Source organism: Acanthochromis polyacanthus, chromosome 1, assembly GCF_021347895.1.
Source record: "Acanthochromis polyacanthus isolate Apoly-LR-REF ecotype Palm Island chromosome 1, KAUST_Apoly_ChrSc, whole genome shotgun sequence".
NCBI lineage: Eukaryota > Metazoa > Chordata > Actinopteri > Pomacentridae > Acanthochromis > Acanthochromis polyacanthus.
The window spans coordinates 16,323,301-16,350,287 of record NC_067113.1 but is presented as its reverse complement, the minus strand read 5'-3'; the positions used below and the strand labels follow the sequence as shown (position 1 = coordinate 16,350,287).

At 42.5% G+C, this 26,987-nt stretch overlaps 3 protein-coding genes across 4 annotated transcripts in view; 1 reads left to right on the top strand and 2 right to left on the bottom strand.

The window, feature by feature from the left end:
- Positions 1–1,061: 1,061 nt before the first annotated feature.
- Positions 1,062–4,452, top strand: srp14 (signal recognition particle 14). Its single transcript, XM_022195505.2, has 5 exons — positions 1,062–1,204; positions 2,269–2,341; positions 2,429–2,541; positions 2,646–2,678; positions 3,374–4,452. Exons 1-5 carry the CDS (start codon positions 1,181–1,183, stop codon positions 3,461–3,463), a joined length of 333 nt encoding a protein of 110 aa, XP_022051197.1. The 5' UTR covers positions 1,062–1,180; the 3' UTR covers positions 3,464–4,452.
- On the bottom strand, positions 4,252–17,820 carry xgb (x globin). Its single transcript, XM_022195504.2, has 5 exons — positions 16,922–17,820; positions 12,625–12,732; positions 8,588–8,708; positions 7,246–7,326; positions 4,252–4,706 (listed from the first exon to the last, which is right to left on the bottom strand). The coding sequence occupies exons 1-5, from the start codon at positions 17,083–17,085 to the stop codon at positions 4,587–4,589; spliced, it is 594 nt and encodes a 197-aa protein (XP_022051196.1). The 5' UTR covers positions 17,086–17,820; the 3' UTR covers positions 4,252–4,586.
- A 454-nt stretch (positions 17,821–18,274) lies between these two features.
- The window catches only part of LOC110952125 (pleckstrin homology domain-containing family G member 3), a 36,100-nt gene continuing 27,387 nt past the window's right edge, over positions 18,275–26,987 (bottom strand). The window contains exons 11-19 of one of the 2 annotated variants that reach the window (XM_022195506.2): positions 25,813–25,899; positions 25,688–25,718; positions 24,956–25,057; positions 24,783–24,815; positions 23,935–23,945; positions 23,191–23,568; positions 22,276–22,392; positions 19,854–21,318; positions 18,275–19,731 (exon numbers count right to left, since the gene is read on the bottom strand). In XM_022195506.2, the coding sequence (XP_022051198.2) occupies positions 19,085–19,731; positions 19,854–21,318; positions 22,276–22,392; positions 23,191–23,568; positions 23,935–23,945; positions 24,783–24,815; positions 24,956–25,057; positions 25,688–25,718; positions 25,813–25,899 (2,871 nt within the window). In that variant the 3' untranslated portion in view covers positions 18,275–19,084. The remainder of the gene's footprint in view (positions 19,732–19,853; positions 21,319–22,275; positions 22,393–23,190; positions 23,569–23,934; positions 23,946–24,782; positions 24,816–24,955; positions 25,058–25,687; positions 25,719–25,812; positions 25,900–26,987) is intronic. The other variant, XM_022195508.2, reaches the window with a different exon arrangement.

Sequence of the window (26,987 nt, the reverse complement as noted above, 5' to 3'; positions counted from 1 at the left end):
ACCTAAAAGGTTGTTTTCAGGAAGTATTCCATCTACAAGGTCCTCACGCATCCACCTTACAGGAACATTCCACCAAAAATCCTTGGACATGCACCTAAAATGTTGGTTTAACTGAGTATTCCATACAAAATCCTCAAAGAGGCCTGAGGAGCTGGTTAAAAGGAATATTCCACCTAAAACCTCCACTAGGGCAGTATGTGTAGCAGCGACAGCAGAAAGAGGTCCTCTCTGGGTGGAAGAACCGCGTCCGAGTGGCAGCTCCCTTTCTGCTCTTACCTTACTCACTAAACTCAAGTGCCATGGAGGACTCCAGTAGTTGACATTTCCTGCTGCAACCTTCTCTTTTTCAGCTTTCTTCCACGTCCGATCACTCCTGACTCGGTGTTAGTCTAATTGGTCATTTTTAACATTTCTTTTTCAATTATTAAAAAAAATTTACGATATTTTTCTGCATGGTGGTTAGCACTGTCGCCTCACAGCTAGAAAATCTCTGGTTCATGTCCTGGCCTAGGCCTAGGATCTTTCAGCATGGAATTTGTATGTTCCCCCTGTGTATGTGTAGGTTTTCTGCACATCCTCTGGCTTCCTGCCACAGTCCAAAGACATGCTGAGGTTAACTGGTCACTCTAAATTGTCCGTAGGTGTGAATGTGAGTGTACTATAAGCTGCATCACTGCCAACATCTAATGAGGTGGTCCTTGTGCCATTTCTGACCTTCCCTGAAGATTTATTCCAAATCTCTTTGTCTATTTTTGAGCAATGTTGTGCACAGACAGATTCACAGAATGACAAACGTACACCGTCACCGATCGTCACATACCTCCTCCACGTTCTTTGGCAGAGTAATAATATTTCATTTAATTGTTCAGCCTTGTATTGTTTTAAAATGTAGCTTTCTCTAAATATTTTTAATCCCAGCTGCGGCCTGGCACAACATTATTTGAACTCATAGGCCAACCCTACTGGAGGAGATTAATGTACAAAATGTTTCCTGTAACACCACCACCAGTGTGACTGTAGTGTGTGTAGTTCTCCTCCTTACCAGCAGGTGGCGGTGTGACAACAGCGCGGCTCCATAGTGGGGCGCAGGGCGGAGCTCCGGCTTCTGTAGTACGTGTGCTTCCCTGCAGTTAGCTTGCGTCCAGTGAGCTAACGCTACAGCTGAATTGAAATTAGAAACATGGTGCTGCTTGAAAATGATTCGGTAAGAACAAAAACTGCATCGTTAATAACTTGGTGTGTTACTGATACTAGCTTAAAACAGAAAATAGATTCCGTCTGCTGTAGTTGTGCAACAGCTAGCTAGCTGTTAGCTTCAACGTCTAGTCATCAGATTGAGTCACCAACTAGCGTGCTAACATTAGCTGACTGTGGTTTAGAGTTAAAGCTGGCAACTAAGTAACTCGTTCAGTTGTTGTACTTTATGGTGGTGTTGAGAGCTGTTAAATGGCTATTTTTTTTGTCTAAGTCGACACCTTTATTTCTTTCATGTACTCAGTGTAGTCAAACATCGACTGTTGGCCCTGCATTTGAATGCAGAACTAATGAAGGTGGATTTAGGTAAATGTATTTTCTGATTTAGTTTGTTCGCTGAAAACCATTAAAACTATTTTTTGATCGGTTTGAGTGATATATGAGGTGATTAAAAACTCAAAATACTCTGCTTTCAACATCAATAAAAATAACCATCAGTTAGATAAATGTCATAATAATGTGATTAACAGTCTTCCCAAAGACACTGAATGCACTGTCAGCTTCGAGTTTACTAGCTAAACCTGGGTAAGATAAATGCATTGTAGCTAAACAGTGAAGTAGTAAAACCAACATTGATGAACGTTGTAATGTTTTAGTTATAATATTATGCAACAGATTTTTGAAACCGTTTCAGAAATTGGTGATTGTCTGAACTGTGTTGTGTCCCACCGGAAAATAGGGCTGCAAGTAACGATTACTTTCATTGTTGATTAATCATTTGATTATTGTCTTGATTACTTGATTGGTTGTTAATGTTGGTCATTGTTCCCAAAAGCCCCAAATCTTATTCTTGAATGTCTTGCTTTGAGTGCAATCCAAAGAAATTCAATTTACTCTCTCAGAGGAGCAAAGAACACGGAATATATTTCATTTGAGAAGCTGGAATCTGAGAATTTTGCCTTTTGATAAAAATCCAAAACTTATTTATTATCAAAACCTTTCACAGTAATTTAATAGTTGATAAATTGAGTTATCAGCTTTATAACTGCCCAACCTTTTCTTTCTGTTGTCCAGTTCCTCACGGAGCTCACGCGACTCTTCCAGAAGTGCAGAACATCAGGCAGTGTCGTCATCACGCTAAAGAAGTGTAAGTAGGCTCCCTTTTGAAGTAGCAACATGAATTTCCTCTTTCAGTGCCTCAGCAGCTGTAGTAAGAAGTGTTTTATTCTTCCAGATGACGGTAGAACCAAACCAGTGCCCAGAAAGGGCCACTCGGAGTCATTTGAACCTGCAGATAATAAATGTCTCCTCAGAGCATCTGACGGCAAGAAGAAAATTAGCACTGTGGTGAGTTGACTGTGTTTAATATGGACATTGAACATCACAGATTTCTAATCGTCTGTTATTATTGTATGTGATTCTTGTTAAATTCTCATTTCTTACAATTTCAGGTCAGCACCAAAGAAGTAATCAAATTTCAAATGGTGGGTTGAGTTTGTTTTATGTTTTCAATGTTGTTTTGAAGCTCTTAACGTGTCGCATTACAGGGGTCCTCGACTTACTTCGGAGTTCTGTTCCTACGGTCCAACGTAAGTCGGTTTTGCTGTAAGTCAGAACTCCATCAGAAGAGTCTGACTTGAGGCTGGGTTATGCTTTCCGCATGAACGAGACTTGCGGAAATCCACTCCAGAGAACGTGTGCGACTTCATACTCCATGTGGCGTCTGCTCCCAAACTGCAGGAGGCAGTGTATCACAAACACACGTCTACTAAAGTACTAAACTAGAGTAGAAGAAGTTTACCATTGTTTACACCACTTACAGCATGGCATTTTACCAAATAGCTGCATTTCAGCAGTTTGTTTTAATTTCATGGCATGAATTGTTCATGACCCTGTTGTCACGGTGATCTGTGTGGCGAATAGTACGAATGCCTGTATTTCTGAACTTCAGATGAAATGCCGTACGTCGTAAACCGAGGACCCACCCATAACTAGTGCCGATGTAACGCCAAAATGCCGTAGGCTGAGGACGTCGTAAACCGAGGACCCCCTGTATATGCATGTTATCTTAATCACGTCTTTTTCATGTTCATTAAAGCCTTGCTGACATTATCCTGTTTCTTAATAGTCTATTTTTCACAAATCACCCATTTGTACCTCTTTAATCTCCCCTCCACAGGCCTACTCCAACCTCCTTAGAGCTCACATGGATGGACTTAAGAAGAAAGATAAGAAAAGCAAAAGCAAGAAAACCAAAGCCACCCAATGAGCGACAGACTCTTTAACATAACCATGGATACCTAAACTGGCCTGTACAATCTGAGGGAACGGGAGAGGGCTCTATCTGATCCGCAGCCCCGCTCGCCTTTCTTCCCACTCATTTGAGGCCTCAGAATCACTGTTCATCCACCCGGTGACTGCTTTGATATTATGCCATCGTTTGCATGATAGTGTCTCTTCCCCCGGCTGTCCAGTGCCATCGGTGACTTGGAACAGAACACCTGAGGGTTCCTCACACCATACGAAGCAAGCCAAGTTTATTCAGCCTCCACCATTTCTGCTTCAGAACCAGGTTCTCTACAGCTGTGTAGCCTCTGGAGCCAAATCCACGGAGCCCAATGATTAACAGCCTTTCATACTATTTGATTGTGAGAGTCCCTATTTATGTTATATGAACAGCTGACATGTTAGTTGTGTTGGCTCGTAATTCGACCGTCTCTTCAGAAGGATATTTAATTTTCCATTTCTTTGATTTTTACTTTTCTTAAATGACCTTTGAAATGTCAGCAAGGGTGCTCAGAAACACAACTAAATCAGATTTTTTTAAAAATTTTTTTGTCAAATTTCACTGTATTTTGCTCATTATTTTGCCACTTGAAGTACAATGAATATTTTTGTGACCCCATTTGTTTATTCATGCTCACGCCAAGCTGTTATAATGGCTGTCTTTAATTGTCCAACACCAATAAAATGTACTGTGTAGCTTCAATTAATGTGGTTAAGTCAAAGTTACCGTATCCGAATGATGTCATGATCGAGTTAAATAGCACAAAAATGTTCAAAGTTGTAGATTTACTGAAAGGCATGTCTGAGTTATGAACACAGGGACAAATAATGTCTTTTTTGTTTAGAATAATTTCACGGTAGGTTTAACTACAGCCAGAACATTTTGTCAACCTCTTGCTTCCCATCATGTTGTCATGGAAGAGGACTGCAGCAGAATTTAAGTTCAGAAATAAAGTGCTTTGTTAAAAGTCACTGCATGTTCCTGTCTATTCTGATTAAATAGCAAACGACTAAACGAGCAATGTAGAAAACAAGACACTAGATACACTATGTACATACACACATTTCTGTGCTGAATTGATAAAAACAGTCTATTGTGGTTGGTCTCATAGTGCTGTGTTCCTCTTGTCCGGTCTTTCCTTTGGGGAAACTGCAAGGTGGCGCTGTCGGGCGCTCTCCTCCTGGTATCCCTGCTTCATTAGACTGGTCACATACTGGAACATGGTCTGGATCACAGACAAAACACACTGAAGTGAGTACAGGGGACAGGCAGGACGTTTGCTCACATATCAAGCATTTAATACACACTGTCCGACTAAAGATGGAAAAAAAAGTTGCACACTAATATTTTGTTGGACCACTTCTAGCTTTGACAACAGCACATGTTTGTCGCGGCATTGTTTCAATAAGCTTCTGCAAAGTCACAGCATTTATTTCTGTCCAGGGTTGCATTCATTTTCTGCCAAGATCTTATATTGATGATGGGAGGGTCAGACCACTGTGTAAAGCCTTCTCCAGAACATCCATCCATCCATTCTCTGTACACCGCTTTATCCTCACTAGGGTCGCGGAGGGTGCTGGAGCCTATCCCAGCTGACTCGGGCGAAGGCAGGGGACACCCTGGACAGGTCGCCAGTCTGTCGCAGGGCTACATATACAGACACACAATCACTCTCACATTCACGCCTACGGGCAATTTAGAGTAACCAATTAACCTCAGCATATTTTTGGACTGTGGAAGGAAGCCGGAGTGCCCGGAGAAAACCCACGCATGCACAGGGAGAACATGCAAACTCCATGCAGAAAGATCCCAGGCCCACCCCGGGATTCAAACCAGGGATCTTCTTGCTGCAAGGGAAAGGCTAACCACTTACACCCCTGTGCAGCCCTTCTCCAGAACATCCCTCAGATTATCAGTAGGGCTGAGGTCTGGACTCTGTGTAAAAAAATTACGTCTCATGCTCCCTGCTCCACTCATTCACAATGTGAGCCCCATGAATCCTGGCATCATCATCTTGGAAGATGCCCATGTTATCAGTGAAGAAAAACTCCACTGATGGATATACCTGGTCTTTCAGTATATTGAGGTAGTGAGCTGACCTCATTCTTCGGGAACAAAACGTTGCTGAACCTGACCAACCCCAAATCATGACCCTTACCCCCACAGGCACGTGGGCACTAGCCATGATGAGTGCATCACTTCATCCACCTCTCTTCTTACCCTGATGCTCCCATCACTTTGGAACAGGATAAATCTGGAGTTATTAGACCACATGAGCAACCACATTTGTTCCTCAAAAATGATGGTTCCCCGCTGCCCTTCCAGGTTCTAATAATGTGTTGGACAGTTCTTAACCTGATTTTAGTAGTTTCAAAAATCTTCATTGTTTTCTGCGCTTGATGCAGGACAATATTTCAACCCTTCTGAAACAGATTAACATCCTTTCCATGACCCCATGATATGTCTTCCAACATGGTTGTTTAAGAAATGAGAAGCTCCTCACTGCATCAGCTAGGATTAAATAAGTTGTTGCAGCTGAAACATATTCATCACTGCAGTAATTATCCAATGGAAAGCTCTTACCTATTTGCATCGTTAAATCCAGGTGGTGACTTTTTTTTAGCCAGGCAGTGTATATGAGTGTGAAGGGAATTCTTATTTTCTTCAGCCTCAAGACAAAATAAACTAGAACTGTGTGTCAGTTTGGAAGAAAACCAAAGATCTGTTCAGTCTGTTGTCTGAGTGACACAGAAAATGAGTCAGATTTTCTGTCAATTCTATGGTTAGTAATGCAGTGAAACAGAATGGATACTGGTGAATATGAATGTGGTGACTTGTAAAAAGCCAGAAAGAAAGACGACTGGGTCAAATATTCACTTAGTTACTTCATGTCCTGCATTCTGGTGGACTTTACACACCAGTTTGTGCCTTTTGCATCAATTTATTGTGGAAATATGTTTATTTATGTAAAGAAAAACATAAAATCGTAGCAGCTGATGACCACTCAAAATATGATGCAAAAAACTACACATGCATCAACTTTTCCCATTTAATGTTTTTCCTTTAGAGTCAACATGCATGTAGCTGTCCTCTGCTTAAGATGTATTACACATGTCCTAGAAATCCTAATCTATGTTTTTCACATAAGTGGCTGTTTGAAAATCTATAAAAGCATACAGAACATTGGAGACGAATATTTCAAGCTTTGTACATGCAGTACCACTAGAGAGCAGTACAAGGCCTCAACTGAAGAAGATGAACAGAGACGTGCGTGAATTAAACCATGAATCTGATTGTTTTAACTTCTCTTCTTGGGATATTTTCAAGAAAACTCCACATCAGAAAAAAACTACTGCTGAAACAGGATATATGTGTTGTAAATGAATACTGAAGAAAAGAGGCACCATTTCCAAGAATCTCTGCACTGATAACAGAAGGGATCTCAGTGTGACATAACATGATGTGACAGAGCCATGTTCCATTTTCTCAATACGCTCATGTATGGTTCAGCAAGATGTAAATTCTCACATCAGTCAAGCTCGTGTCGCACTGGTTTCCATCTTGACATGTTACGTGGAGCATCAAAGAGACGTGTACGACTGTGACGCTGAAGTGAGCCTTGACACAAACCACCGCTGACGGGGATGATTGCATCCATCCAGGTTATTTCACAAGGCATTAACCCAGACTGGGAGGTAGCAAAGGTTTCTGATTAATACCCATAGAGTGAGACACAGAGGTTGTGGCTGAATGACTCTTCTTACCTTCCATGCATCCTCTAACTCCGCTGTCCACTGCTCCTTCAGGATGGGCTGCACTGCACAGATAAATTCTGCTCCGACATACTGGAAATAAATGAGATACTGATGAGTTCAGGGCTAGCATCTTTATGTTTGTATGCAACAGTAGATGCGTTAAGGATGAATGTCACCTCATTCTGCTGCTGTGATTTTAAAGGTGTCAGTACACTGCCCGGCCAAAAAAAGTCGCACACTCTAATATTTCGTTGGACTGCCTTTAGCTTTGAGTACAGCACTCATTCGATGTGGCATCGTTTTAATAAGCTTCTGCAATGTCACAGCATTTATTTCTGTCCAGAGATGCATTTATTTTTCACCAAGATGCACAAAGTCTTCCACAGCACATCCCAAAGATTCTCAGTGGGGCCTCAACTGGACTCTGTGGAGGCTAATCATTGTGAAAATGATATCTCATGCTCCCTGAACTCTCCCTTCATTCACAATGTGAGCCCCATGAATCTTGGCATCGTCATCTCAGAATTTTCCTGTGCCATTAAGGAAGAAGAACTCCATTGATGGAAATACCTGGTCATTCAGTATATTCAGGTAGTCAGCTGACTTTGTTCTTTAGGAACATAACGTTGCTGAACTTGACCAACCCCAAATCATAACAGGCTGACTCCCTTCTTACCCTGATGCACCCATCAGTTTAGAAGAGGGTAAATCTGGACTCATCAGACCACATGACCTTCTTTCATTGCTCCAGAGTCCAATCTTTATGCTCCATAGCAAACTGGAGCCTTTTTTCTTATTAGCCTCACTGATCAGTGGTTTTCTTAGAGCTACACAGCTATTTAGCCCCTATCCTTTGGAAATGCTCTTACTTTCATTATTAAACATAGCCATGAGTTCTACTGTTGATTTCCTACAATAATCCAAGAGGTTGTTCTGACTTCATTTGTTCCTCAAAGATGATGGTTCACCATTATCCTTCAGGTTTTAATAATGCGTTAGTCGGTTCTTATCCTGATTTAAGCAGTTTCAGAAATCTCCTGAGTTGTTTTCTTTGCTTGATGCAGGCCAATAATGTGACCATTCTGAGACAGATTAACATGATATGTCTTCCGATTTGGTTGTTTCAGAAATAAGAAGCTCCTCACTGCATCAGTTAGGGTTAAATAAGTTGTTGCAGCTGAAATATAATCATCACTGCAGTAATTAGCTAAAATAAGGCTCTTACCTATTTGCTTAGTGAAATCCAGGTGGTGACTTTTTGTTGGCAAGGCAGTGTATAATATCTAATAAAGAGCTCTATAAACATGCAACAAACAGCATCTTTCTACTGTTGGGATCATGTGGGCCTTACACTGTAGTACTTGGGTGGAGCGTTGTAATGATAATGGCTTTTTCCTAACTCCAGAGCCAGAGCCTCCAGTCGCTCCAGCTGGTCCAGTCTCGCCACACTTTTCTCAATAAAAGACATCACCCTGAAAGAGATGGGGAAAAGTACTCAGCATGAGACACCCAGACTGACTGATTGATCCACCGGTTAACTGTGAATTAGCAGGAGAAAACGATCAACTGATGCAGCTATACTGTGAGTAAGTAGGACGGTCGTCTGTATTGAAAGGCTGCGTTTGTGACGGCAGCAGTCTCACAAACACAAATGCCAAAAAAAAGAAGCAAAATTGATCTAGCTCACGCTTGGAGCAAAAACAATTTATTATTCTCCCTGAAAAACAATTTTCCCTTGACAAAATGCCACGGGATCAATTCCCTTTGTTGCAGCTTGTGGGTGTGCCTGCCTTAGCAGCAGAATCCTGTGCGTAACAGTTTTGAAGATAAACCAAAGGGTTAGAGATGGTTTCACTCTCACGTCTGTCTGTCTCGCTGTGGATGTTTATGCTAAATTGTGTGAGTGCTGCTGAGGGGTCATTTGGCCATATCGCTGAATTCATGAGCAGCCGACTCATGCTGGGATGCGTAACACTCCTGGGGTCTCATTTATAAAGCTTGCGTACGCACAAAACATGGCTAGAAAGTGGCGTACACCACTTTCTACGCGAAGGTTGTGATTTATAAAAACAAACTTGCCGTGAGAATGTGTGCACGGTGCGCCAACCTTGATGCTCGATGCTTGCTTACGCACAAAACAGGGCTAGAAAGTGGCGTAAATCACAACTTTTGCATAGAAAGTGGCGTACGCTGTGTACGTTGTGATTTCTAAAAATAAATTTGGCGTGAGAATGTGCGCACCAGTGCGCCAACTTTGATGCTTGCTTAAGCACATTTTGGAGACAGAGGGAACGGCAGTGCCGGAGAGTGAAGTGGTGAATTGAAACCAGATTGATCTCAAACCTTTATTGTTATCACATATTAGACTTGTAGAGCCGGATAATCATAAACCCTCATTGTTGTAGATGTTCATATAGTGCGCCATTCGGTCTACGACTGTATTTGCAGAACTATGTTTATATATTAACAGGGGCGGATTGAACGTTATTTCATTCGGTCGTTTGACCGATGGGCCCGTCCACATCTTGGCCGGTGCACTGGTCTTCATTAAATAGTTTTGTTTACTGAGCACCTGGCGCCCGTAGAGCTCATTGGGTTACGCAGGTGACCCATTAGTAGAGACTGGTCTACGATGCAGCGGCCCGGATTCAATTCCTGCAAGTGGCACTTTTATGCATGTCTTCCCCCTGCTCTTCTCCCCATTTTCTGTCACTCTTCACTGCAACTATCACAGTAAAAAGGCAAAAAAAAAAAAAAAAAGTGAATTATTTTGTTTATTTATCCATATGCGGCCGAATGGGATGAGCGTCCAACCATTAATCAGCCCTGTACAGGCACACAGGCACGCAGGCACACATGCGTCACACCACAACCACGCTAGGGAAAAGACTGCCGGCCGGCGCTGCGTAAAATGCCGTGGATCAGCAGCTTATTTATATACAGATACATTCATGAGTTACTTTGCATTGACCATTCATGGTAAAATGTGGGTGTGTTGTGGGCAGGATGTGAGGTGGATCCACCTGCGCAATCTTCCAGCTGGTGTGTGATTATAAAGGGGAAATTGCATGCAGCTGTGCTTACACACAGTTTTATAAATCAGGGGGCGAAGGGCATACGCCCATTTCGGATTTTCGGCGTACGCAAACTTCAGTATGGATCCTACGCAATGTTTTATAAATGAGGCCCCTGGTCTGTGTGTGGCTGCTGCAAGGCCACGCTGCCCTCTGTACATTCAGGTCCTTGTGCTGTAATTGGCTGCTCTGGCCTCATGTGTAGAGGAACATGGAGAGGCACAATGCACCCTGAGAAATGACAGACAAGTGGCTGTGATAGATGCTACGAGCTTTGTCTGCAGTGGAGTGGTGAGCAACATTCTGATTATATGACCACCTGGGACGTTTGGCTCCCTCACTGTAATTACCGCTGTAATTACTTCACTTAAAAAGCCTGCTCTTGATCCAGATTTTTTTTTTTTTTTTTTTTTAGCAATTCATAGACCTCCTTTATTCTATTTTTAAAATCCTTGAATAAACTGTTGCAAATCAGTTATGTCACCATGCATACAGGGGTGTTTTGTTTTTGAAGATTTTTGGTCAGGATTTAGAGACATCACAGTACACAAGCAGCGCCGCTCAAAGTCTTTATAGCCTGAGACAATAGACTCTCTGTCTCTGTATTTTTGTCCTGTGAAATCTCATTGCTGCATTTTGTCATGCTGAACATAACATTTCATTACAGGGACTGGAACATATCACTGGGATTAAAGGAACCACACTCCATCTGTTTTCTTCCACTAATCTGGAGTCAGGTCGCAGTGGCAACAGACTAAGCAGGTCATTCCAGACGTCCCTTTCCCCAGCAACGTTTCCCTGATCACTTCGGGGGATCCCAAGATGTTCCCAGGAGGAATGAGTCATGTAATCCTTCCATTGAATTCAGTGTACCCCAAGGACTCCTCCTAGTTGAAAGGCACCCAAGATTTATCAAGTATATTCCACTTTGTTCAAATCAACGATTCTTCCATGCACACAAAAGTAAGTCACAGAGTTCCACTTGGTTCTGTTCAAGTTCAGATACTTTTCACCTTGCACATGCTCCCCACAGATAATACTATTAGGAAATACAGCATAACATTCCACTGATATGCAGATGACACTCGGCTATATCCAGATGACAACTAGCTGTGTTAATCACTGAAACCAATCAGTTAGTCAGTTGTCAAGCATGTCTTAAAGACGCAAATGACTGAATAACTTGTAATTTTCTTCTTCCATAAAAAGACAAAACTGAAGTTATTGTGTTCGGCTCTAAACATCTGAGAAACACATTACATAACCAGATAGCTACTCTGGATGGCATTTCATTGGAATGAGGAACCTTGGAGGTATTTTGACCAGTGCCCAACTCACACATAAAACAAGACTCTAGAATGACCTTCTTTAATCTGTGCAATATCATAAACATTTGAAACATCCTGTTGCAGAGTGATGCTGGAAAACTAGTCTATGCATTTGCTACTTGTAGGCTACATGATGCTAGTTTGTCACTATCAATGACAAATGCTGCAAATGTTGCAGCCAGAGTTCAGACAGGAATCAGCAAGAATGGTCATATTTCTCCCATCAGCTTCTCTGCAATGGATACCTGTAAAATATTGTGTTTCCTAGAGTTTCCAAGGGCAGAGAGGATGGCAGAACCTGTAGCTATCAGGCTCCTCTGTTGTAGATTCAGCTCCAAGTTTGGGTTTGGGATACAGACACCCTCTCTACTTTGAAGGTCGGTCTTCAACTCTCAAGCTTGCTCTTCATACATTTTCAGTTAATAAAACCACTGCAATGGTCTGCTGGAAAACTTGGGGTCCTGGCATTCAGATGGATGTTCCTTCAACACCCGACTAAATGTGGCAGCAACCTATTTTGCTAATGCAGTGCATCCTGTCAGAACCAAAAAACTGCTCAGAAACACAACAAAGACCCCAAGGCAATGATCAAAATTCCCCTGATTCCTCTGATCGACAATCTGCTGGAACAAGCCTAATCCAAAGAGGTCCCACCCTGCAACTCATAGAACCCAGGCTTTTATTGACAGATATAAAATACATAGTGTAGTTCTTTTTAAAGATGTTTGCATAGCTACTGTGATCTGTGTGACAGCAGCCAATGTTTCGGATTCAGATTCAGAAAACTTTATTTGCAATTAATTAATGAATTAATTTATAATTAATCTGACCTTTGACCTTCTAGTGTAAGCAGAAGTAGAGGATACTAGATATCGATGTGTGCCCAGTGTGGGACACTCACTTATAATGTATACGCTGCTTTCGTCGGCTGGTTTGTTCATGAAGCTAATGTATTGACATGCTGGGATGTGAAGTCTGTATCTAACCTCAGGCCGTGCGCTCTGAGTTCCCGGCTGGTCCGCAGCCTCTCCAGGTCCTCCACGTCGCGAAACAGGAAGAAGACATCCTTGCATTCAGGATGGGTCTCAAACAACCTGTTACCAAGACAACAACAGTACAAGCAGCCATCCGTGAGCATCTCAGAGGCACTAAAGAAGCGGACTGACACGTTCATTCCCTCACCAAAACAAACCTCCCCCTGAGTTTCTCCAACTAAGATGACATAACCCCAAGAGTTTTAACGTGGACAGTCACACACCTGTAATCCTGCAGTCACAGCGCTGAGTTTCAGCTCATCAACATTAGAAGCTTCAGTCTCATCCATCAGCCAGTCTCTCCACCACACAGTTTGAATAAAAAATCTGATTGTGCCTTCCTGATCATGCTCTGATTCTTCTGATAGCTTCCACTCCAGTTTTCATCAGAAACAGCTGCAATCAGTAATAATCCATGAGGGAATCTGTGAGTTTGTTAGCCTGGCAATCCATACACTCATTTCTACCCGATCAGAGCTGGGACGGAGGCTCGGTTCAGGGGTGCCACCGCTCCTGCTAGAGTTTTTTTTAAAATTCTGATTTCACCTCCTTAACCGGAGAGTTTAAGCGAGCTACCGTCTAATCAGAGATCGTTTCAGCCTCCAGCTGAGGTGCCTGTGATTAGTCATGCTACCAGAATACAGTTACCTCCTCTGGACGTGAGTCATATTGTAGCCGCACTTCTGGGCTTCAAGTAATTTTGTTTTTTTCAGCATGATGTCGGTGTTGGAAGGAAAAGCAAAATGACAGGCATTAGACCTTCTGGGGTGTATTCTGAAAACATGAGCATGTAGTTTATATTTACCAGCTGCTCTAGCATAGCTGATATTGTGAGTCTGTGAGCATGTGGAGATCCTCTTGTAGAGGGAACTACCACAAAGACAGGTCTGAGTGTTAATTTAGCTGCTGTTTATATTAGAGCCTGAGTGACACTATTTATATTGGCGTTAATTTTAATTTCAGTGTTCTTTAGAGTTATATTGAAAAAGAAAAAATGATCGTTCATTGTCAAGGGCACTCACTAAAATATTTTGAAATTCAAAATTTCAACCCTAGTGTGTTACTGGAGGACGCCATAAGACTTAAACTTTTGTGACATATTTCAAAATTTTTAATTTTCATGTTGAAATTCAAAGTCAGTTAAGTTACCAGAATGGTTCCTTGTCTGTTAGTGGTAAAAAAAAAAATTAAAAAAAAAACATTCCAAGAAATATAAATATCATCACTTAGCACAACTACTCAACTGTAAAATGTGTGAATTTTCTCAACTAACCATAGTTAGTTCTGGCATTTCAACTGCAGATATGGAAGAAGATCGAGCCATAGCACTTTCTTTTTCCAACTTTGGAGAAAAAAGAAAGTCTGATGCGTTACAGGCCTCTGCTGATTGGTCAAATGCCATGATGTAGTGTGCTGTAATGTAGAGTGATCTTAGCTGATTGGCTGGGTTAAAACCACATGCTCCTCACTGACAGGCGGGGGCAATGCCATATTTAATGTGTGTGGAAGTTACCAAATATGACCACTTGCCTGATGAAGGGTTAATTATCCTGCAATGCATTTAAGAAACTAGCTAGCTAACTTTACATAAGGTCACTGCTCGACTCCGCACCACTGTCTGTCCAGATGTGTGAACCATACTCTGTTACATGTGCTGCAGAGAGTAGAGTTGAAATCACTCTGTTTAACAAACCGTAGCATGACACAACCTAAGTATTTTTTACTGCATTATGCTGTTCTGTAAGACAAAGTTCTAAATATGAGATGCGTGTGATGGGCCCAGAAGGACCAATAAACCCAACTGATGTATTGGCCAGGCTATTGTTTCTGGACATTTTGTCAACATGATGGTGTTACAATGGTGCCAGAAAATTTTACAGGTGTCTAAGTGAGATCAAAATGAAGGCTATGACCCATCAGTACTGAGTATTTATGTAGTAATGCAACAATGAGAGCTCATGGGTGAGAGCATCAGTTTGTTGATGGGCGTCATAACTGGTGTGATCCCTTCACAGGACGGTCTCTAGTTTAGAGTTGTGATAGAGTAGCTGGTGTCGTTTTCACCTTGTGCGTGTATGGGTTGATGCGCTTTTGTGTTATCATGGCACCTACTGTAGCAGGAAACCACCACATGGGCAATTCTGAGTACTTAAGCAGGCGTCTATACAGACAGGCGACAAATTAAAGGGAAAGCTTGAATGACAGGGGGTAAATGAATTTTTTATACGTTATATGTCAACTCAGTTAAGGACCTGTGGAAGATTTTCACCACCACTATCATCAAAACACCAAGTGATGACACATCGTCTGGGAGAATGGTGTTCCATCTCTCCATTTGTCAATAATATATAAAAATATATATAAATGGCCTGTTACTGTCAGTTACTTCTCCACACAAACAGTCTGAATATGGTGGTGCCGATCCGAGTTAGGCATTAATAATAAATTAGGATTTCAAATGATTGTAGGCCTGGCAGGTCAAACAGAAGCCTGTTGCTTCTTACATTTATTGTTTTCCCCACGGCCTCCAGCACTGCTGGTGAGAGGAAAAAGCCCCGCGGTTTTAAACCTGAAAGACGGATGCAGAGTTCTCATGAATAAATGTATTAGATTTCTATAACATGTGCCCACTTTATAGATGGATAGATGAATAGAGGTGTTGGAGTAGTGCTTGTCTCTCTAATGGTTATTACCATAAAACATCAGTGGCTCTGCGGCCTCTGACAAGCAGACGATGAGGCAGAGAGGTCTATAGAAATACAATACATGGCCACCATGTTCTGACTGAATGTGAACTAGTACACAGAGCAGTATATATTTCTCTCAAAGCATTCTAAGTTAACTTTTTGATTAAATGGCCTAACCTGAGCATGTAACGCCACAATATTTTTTTGCTGTTTCTTTTTGGATGAGTGTGTTTCAAGAGAAGCCATTTCAGGAACGATCGGAAGTGAAATGACTGAAATATTCTTTCTCAGTATTCAGGGACTGCTGAAACAGACTGCTCTTATTTTACCACACACCGACAACACGCAGACAGCTTGTTATTTTCTTCAATTGTGCGTGTATCTCTTGTAGACATGAGTGCACATGCAAGAGTGCAGAACACATGCAGACAATTCAACACTCTAAATGACTCAAGTGGAATTTTAACTGGCGGTGCACAGACGTTGTATTCATTTCTAATCTATATTATTCTCAACTACAGTGGCCCGCCTATATGTTCTTTTAAACTAATTTGACAGAGGAACATTCCCTGGCTGAGGACTGAGGTGCAGAATGTGAATGTTTGACTGTAACAATTCATATACAGAGAGGAAATACAGACCTCGACAGCCTTGGGGCCCTCGGGTGGCAAACCAGAGGCTCATGTATTTCCAGGCTAACACCCTAAGGTCAACTCCCTTTATCTGCTCCAGACACCCGGGGCAGACACAGCTTTCACTGGCCTTCTAACCACATTCCCAGTATAGTAGTCGGTATACTCGAGGCTGTCCAACAGTTACTATCACCATATTCTGTCATTTATTGTATTTCCCTGCCCACTGCCAAAGGGCCAAGGATGTTTTTCCCGGATCCTGGTAATCATCCTAATTGATAAATGAGTTTTCTTGATGGCTAATGCCTTTAATTGTGGGCTATATGCTAGACCTGCAGCTCTGTATTATTATGTAATGACTGTTTAGATGTGATATGAAGTGATAAGAAGGGAGGAGGGATAATTCAGCTCCGAGCTCTCAAGGGAAAGCTGTGGGTCAGGAGGCAGAGCCCAGGGAGGCGGTGGAGGTGGAGGGAGGTTGTGGCTTGGAAAAGGTCAGGCAGGATGTCATCATGACAGTGGATCAGTGAGACCCTCTGCAGACCTTTTTGTCTTGGGCCAGCAGATCAGTGCAGATGTTGCACTAAGCTGTCTGATCAGGTCAACTAGAAAAGCATCAGTTTGGTTCCTTTTCATTTAAAGAAAAGCTTTGTGCTATACCTTTTAATAAAATTGGCCCTTTTGAATTCTGGGTTTATTATAGCTGCAGTATGTTTATTTTAGCTTGAATTTATCAAATCACTTGCATGATATCAACAGAATCTCATAAAAATTTCACAAAATCTACACATTGTGATATAATAAAACCCAACAAACATAGCATCTGTTATCTTTCTTGTCAGCACACTGCATTAATAATTTTCTCCAATTTTGAGTCACGAGAAATGCAACCACCGCTGGGAAAGTATAGAAAACGCTTTGACATCTTACCTGACGAACATAATAATCCCAACTTTGGCTATATCGTCCCGGATAACTTTCCACGAGTCCTTGATCATCTGAATCTGCTCCTCGCTTGGATGCGCAGCAGCATCGTCTGTGTTCCTTTCTGCGAACTCCGACTTTGCAGCTAAACCTGATATTGCGCAGCCCATTCTTCATCTAAAAGAAACGAAGCGAGAGTGCTTTATGTTCTAATCCAGCAGAGAAAAACAGGATTAAATACTTTTGTGTCAGAGAAAATCTGTTGCCGGAGGCATCTGGTGTCTGTGCGTCTTGAACTCCACACCACTGGTTTGGACCATGGACCTGCGTCAAGGCGGTGAAGTGACAGGATGGGAGCTCTGGTCATTGGCTGGAAATAAAAACGCCTGCTGAAGATCACATATTGCAGGGAGCGCTGGGTGTCGGTCACGCCTTTACGTTGAAGGGTAGATCTGTGTACCTTCCGACGGCAGCCGGTGTTTTTACGGCTGACTTGACGCAGCTTTTGAAGGCAGAGAAGATTCAGTTCGGAGAGACAGCGCGCTGCTCGGCTCCATGAGGGCGCACAGAAACCTGACGCACAAAGGCTGAGCTGTGCATTCCAAATATAATATAGCTGATAAAAATGAGCCAAAAGACACTAGCATGCTCCAAATCATAGGGCTGCCAGTAGCTGTTTTAGCCTGGTTATATGGTTTCTAATTGAATCACTCAAAATTGTAAATTCTATATTAAAAATTAAATATATTTTTGCTCTGTTTGGAGTCTCACAGAGCTCAATGTTGTATGTATAAAAACAAGACTTCATAAATCAACTATCTGCCTATTTAAACACCTCTCCCTTACTATATATTAAAGTGGCAGCCTTTCTATTTGCCACAAACTGGGCTTGAAGGTTAAAAAACTACATACATGAACAATGCTGGTATTTCCAGATTTCCAATATTTCATGCACATTTTGGACACTATGTATGGGTAAATACTATTGTTCTTTAAGCTCACATTTTAAGCAAATCTTGTAAGATCAAGAGAAGCCATGAGGAGCAAGTCAATAAAACCGTTTTATAGCTGTACGGGAGGGTCAAGGTTTCTAAATTTGATTGCATTGAATTTTCTCATGGTTCCTTAGTTTAGTGCAGCTGCTTAGTCTTTTTGTCTCTTCCTCTGATGCAGAATTTGACACATTCCTCACATTTGCTATGTACATGATACAATGCCTTTGCTTTCCTTTATCTTCATTTTACCTGATGGAGATAGAAGACGGTCCTTGAAGTTGTACATTTAACTTAGCCAACTCATTCATAATGGACGTACAGTATTTTTTAAAGTTACCAAGCACTGAAAAATATGGCACCTGTGGAAACTTACCATTTCTATTTTTATTGGAAATATGGGAAACTGCAGGTATGAAACAATGTGTTTTCTGGAATGGAAAAGTAAAGAGGGGTTTCCATTAGTCAAATATTTACACAAAGCCAATCTTTCCCAAATATACAGTTTCATAAATAATGCTCGAGAAAATATACAACTTACTGAAAAAATAAAGCTCCAGTGATGTGTAATAAGTTTTACAAGCAGCTACAGTAAACATGGAAGCAAATTATTGCTGTGGCCACATGTATTGAAAGCCAGCAAACATCAAAAGGAAGCCCTCTTTGGTGAATCAGTCTTTGCTAACAGCAGAGCTCTTGGCAACAAGACTTTAGCTCCTGTTTGCTTCCTCATGACAGTCTTAGCTGACAGTACACATGTCCATGATAACAGTGCTATAGCAGCTATAGCAAAAATCCCCACCAGTATGTGGGAATCAAATACATGGATATAATAATAAAATACAACCTCATTTTCATTTGATACAGGGGACTATATACACATTTTTTTTACATAAACTTTCTACTGTGCAGACAAATACCCAGTGTAGAAATATTGCAATACACCATTTTAAAGACAATATGTTTTTCTGTCATGGCCTTACAAATAACCTGTAATATCCCTTTTATGTTACATTGGTGCCAACATCATCACCTACTCTAAGAACATCAAACAGACAAGTTGCATTCTTTTGAGGGAGAAAACAGGAAAATGAATTTTGACAAGTATCAGATAACTCTCAGTTAATGCTCCCACAAGATAGTTCCTGATATTAAAAACATACATAATTCAACACGTTCATGAGCTGGTGCTTAAGCTCTGGAACTTCTCCCGTAAGCTTTTCACAAGAGTACTTTCTGAAGTCTTCCCTGAACTCAGAACAGCAGACTTCGCTGTACTGTCCAGACCCTCCTGGAGGAGGCAGTCGTCTTCTTGGAGGCTGCAGCAGGTCCTCACAGGTTCCTGAAGGTTTTGTACTTCATGGAGGGGCAGTGAACCCAGCATGTGGTCCAAGGAGCTCCACCTGCACAGCAGGGGATGAAGCTGTGTCTGCTGCTGAGGCCAGTCCTCACCCACAGGACACTTCTCCTTGTGTAGTGTCTCTGAGTGTTTTGTTGGACAGTCTGTCAGAGCTTTGTGAAGGTCCGTGGAGCTGTGGTATTTGTGTGAGCAGCCGTTACACCTGTTCATACAGTACTCCAGCATCCCATTAGAGACTGTGCCGCTCCGGGTTACTTTTGAGGTATGGGAGGTCTCTGTGTATTTGGTGCGTAGCTCCTGAACATCAGGCCAATGGAAGGTCTCCGACTGTGGACTTTGTGGGCAGGTAATAGTGTTCTGGGAGCTGGCTCCTGAGCTGGGGGTCTGGACTGGACTTGGAGAACGCACTTCATGGATAACTGCCTGATCACAAGCATTCAAAGGCAATCTCAGGTTGGGTTTACCTGCATACATACAAAAACAGACAAACACACAAACAAAGCTTTTCAGTTGTCTCTATGCATGTGTCTAAGTGGTAGGTTACTGCAAAAGAAAGCAATGTGGCAATCATTTGGAACCTATTTACCCTTTTTCTTTAACTGGATCTTCTCCTCCTGGACAGCAGGTAAATTCTTGAAGCCTTGTTGATTTGCTGTTTCTCTGTTCCTCTGCCAGACTATAGGTCTGTTGTTTTTAATGCGCTGGCTGTACTGACGTGCCAACTGGAACACCTTGTTTTTCATCTTTCCCATGTCTTGCAGGATTTGGTCCTCATCCATGCTTGTTCTGAAGCTAATGATCTTTGGTAGATGGCTCTGGTGGAAATGGCTGTTGTCTTGAAGCCTGCGGGTCCTACCTGGCTTAGAGTCCTGATCAGGTCCTTCCTCCACAGCCAGGGAAGTTGTGGCAGGCGTCGACACACTGGAGCTTTCTGAGGCAGCACTTATTTCAGACTCTTCTAAAATCTGAGCTGGTTGCTTACTGGTTTTAACATCTGAAGTGTCTGAGCTGATATCTTCAGTCACTTCTAATATTGAGTCACTAACGGTCTCCTTTGCAATCTGCTGAACTTCCCTGTTCTCTTGCTCATTTTCCATGTCTTGCCAAACTTTGAGCATCTCACACGAGGGTCTGAACTCTTCTTCCGTTGTAGAAGCATCTGTGACGTTAACTTTAACCTTTGCTGAGACTGATCTCTGTAGTTCAGTTTTTGGACAAGTTTCAGTGTTCCGACTCTTTTCTAATCCAGGAAGGTCAAAGACAGACCAAGAAGTCGGCCTGTTCCGAGAGAGGCCTTTCCTGTGGACTGGGACGGCCCTCTCCTGAGGAATATCATCAAGCTGTTGACTCAGGTGCCTGACCAGACCCGCTGGAATATACGACAGACTTTCCCTGCGTTTGATGCTGAAGTTAGCATCTTGGTGCTCGGCGTGCTCGTAGTATCGTCTGATTTTATGAATGAGGAGGCGATCTTGTTTAGAGAGGGTGGACCTGCGCTCCCCTTCCATGAGAGAGTTCAGTGCAGGTTCATGCACAGGCATTGAGAGACTAACATCTGAGGTTGCCTGTGGCTCTGGTGAAGAGCTGACCAGCATCTGGGTCTGTTTCTCAAAGTCCATGCAGGCTGAAGGACTTTGGAAGGCATCATTGTCTACCAGCGGCGACGGGCAGGCGAGGGAACCCAGATCCTCTGAAACTAGACTGCTCCGTCTGGACAGGCTGCTGATGAAGTGCTCAGCTATCACACTAGCCTGGTCCAACACAGAGGATGGTAGGATGCTTTTATTATCTGAAAGCACCTCCTCTTCCTCCTCTGAGAGCTCCCCGTTTGTCAGTGTACTCGTCTCCTCCACTTGGAGACCAGAGGAGTCACTCCCTCCTTCTTCTTCCTCTCCGTTTTCTCTCGAGGTATCTTGAGATTCTGGGGTGTCACTTTCTTTTTCGAAGGGGGTCACAGGAGACTCAGGGCACTGAGAATAATCCACCTCCAGCTGACTGCTCTTCTTTGAGAGAGGGACACAGTCTAGAGGGCACAGCTCCCGGACACTGACCTGAAACATGATAACAGAGTTTCCAAAGTGGGGTATAATGAGTAAAAGATACATTCTAATAGCAAGCACTCTCCATTCCCCATTAGCCTAATCGTCCTTTTCAAAGTCATCTAGGCAATATGATCTAAAGCACCCACAATTCATGCAGGATGTGTTTTATCTTTTAAGCCTCCTTGAGCTTTATTACAGTGACCTCTTTCTATGTACAATATGTTAGTGTGGTAAAAATTGCAAAGACACTGTGATGCCATTTGCAGCCTGTTGCTAATGACACTTTCCTAGATCATTTTCGTTACCCTTGGCAAGTTCACATATAATGTGATGTCTGTGGCTCTACCATTGCTCCTGTTGCTGATGTCACCCTCGCCTGCCAATAATCTAAATCAGTTTCCAGGTGTTACTTGCTCTTTTGGAGTGTCTGTAATTGCAAAAAAAAGCGGAGCTTGGAGCTGTGCGGTGGAGATAAGGTGAGGGAGAATAACGACCCTAAACTCTGCTCAGATGCAGAAGCTGCTTCGCAAAGTTTCCGATTATGAGAATCAGATAAGAACTGTAGCTGGCCTCCAAATCTAATGCTGCCTTTCTTAGTGGAAGTGCTGGCAACAGTACAACAGTATGTGCATTTTAAATTTCAGGACAACCAATATGAATCAGGCACCATCATAGCTCCAGAATGTCCTGTACATGGTTAAGGTCACCTGTTAGGTAGGAAACATACTTTTAATAAGGCTAATGTAGTATAGAATCCGCTATCTCACAGAGCGGTAACGGCAAATACACCGAGAGAACTTCATTCAAAACATACAATGGGTAGAGAACAGGCTTACCAACAAATGTGATGATAGATGGGCATTCTTTAATAGACTGAATACATGTCTCATGTGGCCTCAGTGACACGTGTGGAAACAACACTGAATAGATGTGTGCATAAACATTATACTAGGCTTTAATAAGTACCTGTGTGCTGCGCGTGTCTTTCACAGCTGTATCCGAATGTTTTTCCTTGTGCCTGCAAATTTCTACCTCCTCTTTTGGTGTAGTTTTCAGTTCAGGAGTATCTTTGCTCTGATCATCCTAAAAGGGAAAAACATGGCACTAAATTGAATGTTTTCTATCCTCAAGATTTGGGCAGCATAAGCAGGGGAATTTGTCACAGTGGACACACATTTCTGAGCAATTTTGTTTTGTCTTCCTATTGAAATGATGTGTATTCATTCATATTCAGTAACAATACTACTAACAATTAACCTTAACAATGACTCTCTAATTATAAAAATTCAGAGGGCAAATATGATTAGGAAACATGACAATCAAAGAGCAAAGCTTTTGCTACTATAATGATCATTTAATTAGATGGCTACATTAACCTTTGAAGTCAAACAACATTGAACGGAGTGCATTAAGCCACTGGTTGTAATGCAAATGCAGGCAGGGTTTGAACAGCATAAGCTTCAACATCAATCATGTCCCAAAACACACAATTATGAAACACAGCAACAACACACACGAGGAAAACGTAGCATTACAAAAGAAACACGCATGCAGAGTGGGTTGACATGGAATCCAAAGTTAGACAATACAAGAAAAGACATGCGCAAGTTATGACTTAAGTTTCACTCGTGCTTTTAAGGAATTCGCAGTTAGCAGTTTGAGTTAACTTCAGTCCATGCGTTTCAGTAGCATGAATTCAACCTGAGGCAATCAATGTGGACAGCAACTGGTAGCAGGTGTTAGTTGGTTCTGGTGAAGGAAAAAAAAAATCAAGAGGGAGAGGGACGAGAGCCAGCGTGGGAGAAAGAGTGGCATAGAGTATTGGTAAGCTGGTGGAATGGAGCAGGAAATGGGAAACCCGTGGGTGGCAGAAACCCTCACCGTTGTGAAGTGAGTAGAAAGCAAAGCTCTGGCTCTATAGTGCCAGCAGGAGATGGCTGCCAGCACTGAACTGGCAAAGTCGGCTACCTGGTCGTCTCCCATCAGTATATCTTCCTTGTAACCTTCCCCCTCTTCCTCCTCCTCCTCCTCCTCCTCTGCCTTCTCCTGCTTCAGCCCTCCCTCACTGGGTGAAGAGCCCAGTTTCGGGTCACTGTCAGTAGCACTTAGCTGCTCCAGAGAGTCGCTTCGGGGAATTAGATCCTCCACACATGGCCTCTCAGCCTGGGGCTCGCCTAGACTGGAGATCAGCGTACTGACACTAGAGGCTGGCTGAAGGGAGCGCCTATCCCCCAGCAGTGCACCCTCACTGTCTGCATGCTGTAGCGTGAAGTCATAGACATGTGGTTTGTTATTGCAAGGCCAGTGCTAGAGCCATGTTGTGATTGCAAGGCTGTAAATGGGATGAAATCATCATAAAGCAGCTTTAGCTTTGGGTGAGATATGGGTTTTGCAATCCAGGGCAAGTCAGAGTATGTTGTGTGAAGATTAGAGTTGGACTTTCTCATTTTAAGTCGAGTTCTTAGTTCATTTAGAATAGAAAGTTTGAACTGCTGAGTCACAACTGGGAAAACCATATCTCACCACAGCCCAGTGACCTAAATAAAGTGCTCTGCTACAACAGACTGAAGAAGCTTATCAAGGTTAAATAAACAAACAAAAAACATTTGGAATTCAGACGCTTACCTTCAAAACAGCTGCATGGAGAGCAGAGATAAAGAGCAGGAGGCAGAGAGATAAACAAATGAGAACGTCAATAACAGCGAAGAAAAACATGCTCAAGTCAAATATGTGACAAAATAACCTGAATCCCACATGCATCTTATACAATTACAGTCAGGACACAGTCGCTGCCTCCACAAACAGGGGCTGAGTGAGGCAGTTGCTAGTCTGGTCCAGACTTAAAGGAGGCCCTGTGATTAGATAAATACCGATAAGAAACATCTTGCTCTCAGAGGCTCAAACTGGACATGATGCAATTAGCCCGGATGTGATGAGCTACTCCTTCACCCAGATGAGAAGGTTGACATGAAAATTGCTTCTTCATTACATTGGTTCAAAAATTGATCCGGACTTGGAGCGGAGCAGAGCTGGAGACAGCAACACTGAGGTTTTCTCCCTCGCAACGGCCAATTAGAATCAATGAAAACAGGAAGACGCACACATCTGAATGCAGGGCTGAATTTGACTATTGAAAAGAGCTTGTGTTTGACAAAGCCTTCGACCAGTGTGGCATATAATTAACTTCATCATGGGTGAGGTGGAGTGGGAGTGAGGGAGTGAGGGTGTGTGTCTTTTGATCTGTTTTCCAGGTGTCTTTGAAGGAGAACAAAGCACAAATGCAACAGAGACATGAGCAGCTCTTATCCAGCGGGCACAAAATAACGTTGGTAAGGGGCGGTGGGGCTGCCGGGGCGCTGGATAGCAGCCAGAATGTAGATCAAACTGAACCCTGTTAATGAATCTGGCCCTTTGTCTGGCAAAATCCCACTCAACATTCAATGACATAAACAAAAACCTAACAATGTACCAACCTTTTGTGCTCCTTATGATTTGTTTAAATGGCTCTAAAAAAAGGGAGAAATGAAAAATTGGACAGCTCAGTAGAGGTGAAAGTAACAGTAATCAGCAAAACTGTTCTCTTATTAAACACATACAGAGCGTGCTGTTGCTGTATGAAGTTAGAAGATGAATAGGGGCCTTTTACCTGATCTCCTCCTCCCATTTCGTCCTCCAAGATGGAAGTCGTCAGCCTGGCAGGACTCTGCTTTCTTTAGCCTCTCAGGACTGTACTGGTACTTCCCTGGATCTGAACAGCAGCAGGATACATCATAACAATCAGAGCTGCAATTACAAAAACAATTTCCTCCAGATAGATAGATGGGTTATCGGCTATGCCTCCTCAGCAAATTGCTTTTCCAGATTTTCCACTGACAAACCACCTTTCTCTTTCATAAGAACCGTTGTGCATCTAGCCACAGTTTGCAGTGAACTGACAGACTGTTGTTGTTTTTTATCATTCATTGTAGAATGTATTCGCTTTCTGTTTAGTTGTATGATATTTTTTTTTACTCTCCGTTGGTAATAAGAGCAAAGTCAATAGGATTATTTGTGTGTAGCAAGATTGCTGGTCAGAAACAACACAGCGTGAGAGATCTAGTGGTCTAGGAAAGAGGCGAGCAGCTCTTCATTGGCTCTGTTAAGCAAATCCAGATAATAAAATGTATGTTTCACTTGATTGTTGTGGAGCATTTGTTATCAAATGTTTGTCTGCTGTCTTTTCTGTTGCAGCTGAGTTTATCTGAACATTCCCACAGACACAAAGAGCACTTCTGCAAGGATAATGGCACAAACTAACAATAAGCAGCATCTGTGGCTGCTATGGCAACAGTTAAATTGGTCCTGCCACAACTAGAATAATTCTGTTTGCAATACTTACAGTTTGAATTTTCAAGGCTAGCTTCTTTTGCCTTTAAAGAGAAACAAACAGTGGTTTGAAATTAAAGGCCCTTCAGAAGCACAACAGAAAGAAATCCTGTGTGAGGAACAATGTGGTTTATTTACCCTCTGTGGGACGATGGCATTGTGATTCTCAAGAATGAGCCTCTTAATGTGATGGGCCCAGAGACGCTTCTCCTCAACAGACTTGGCCTGAAACAAAAAGAACTGCTAACTTAGAAAATGGCTTGTAAATAAACACATAAACTGTACCTGCATACGGTCTATACAGTGGAAACCAAAAGTTTGAGACCACTCGTGAAGATACTTCTACTCTGCATTAGTTTAAAATTTCGTATAAACTTTTTAATTACAAAGGATAGTATTAGTTTAATAACGATAATAATAAAAAAACTAAAAACACTAAATTTTACTTGTAAGTGCCTTTCTTCACACTCCAGGACACTTTACAAAAAAATGAATATATCCATTCTCTGTACACCGCTTTATCCTCATTAGGGTCGCAGGGGGTGCTGGAGTCTATCCCAGCTGACTCGGGCGAAGGCAGGGGACACCCTGGACAGGTCGCCAGTCTGTCGCAGGGCTACATATACAGACAAACAATCACACTCACATTCACACCTACGGGCAATTTAGAGTTATCAATTAACCTCAGCATATTTTTGGACTGTGGGAGGAAGCCGGAGTGCCCGGAGAAAACCCACGCATGTACAGGGAGCACATGCAAACTCCATGCAGAAAGACCCCAGGCCCACCCCAGGATTTGAACCGGGATCTTCTTCCTGCAAGGTGAAAGTGCTAACTACTATTCCACTGTGCAGCCCTGTCCTGACCTCAACTCAGTGGATCATTTATGGGGTACTTAAGCTCTTTCGAACGTCTTCAGATTGTGCTTGAATAATATGGTTTATCAGGTTTGAACAAACTGGTCGAGTCCATGCAGCTTGAGTGCTGCTGTCATTCAATACTTACTTGGGAACAAATATTAAAATATTCTAAAATTTATGGACAATTCTCAGAGATTCAGCTTTGTATCCACATTGTACTCGCAGCCTATTCACTTCCCGCATTGACTACTGTAATTCTCTCCTCTTTGGTCTCCCTCACAAAGCTGCCTCCATAAGCTTCAACTGGTCCACAACTCAGCGGCTCACATCATCTCCAAAACCCCCTCATTTCATCACATCACCCCGTCCTACAGCACCCCCCGCAGCCCTAGTGATGATAAAGCGGTGTATAGAGAATGGATGGATGGAGTTGAGGTCAGGACACAGTGGTCA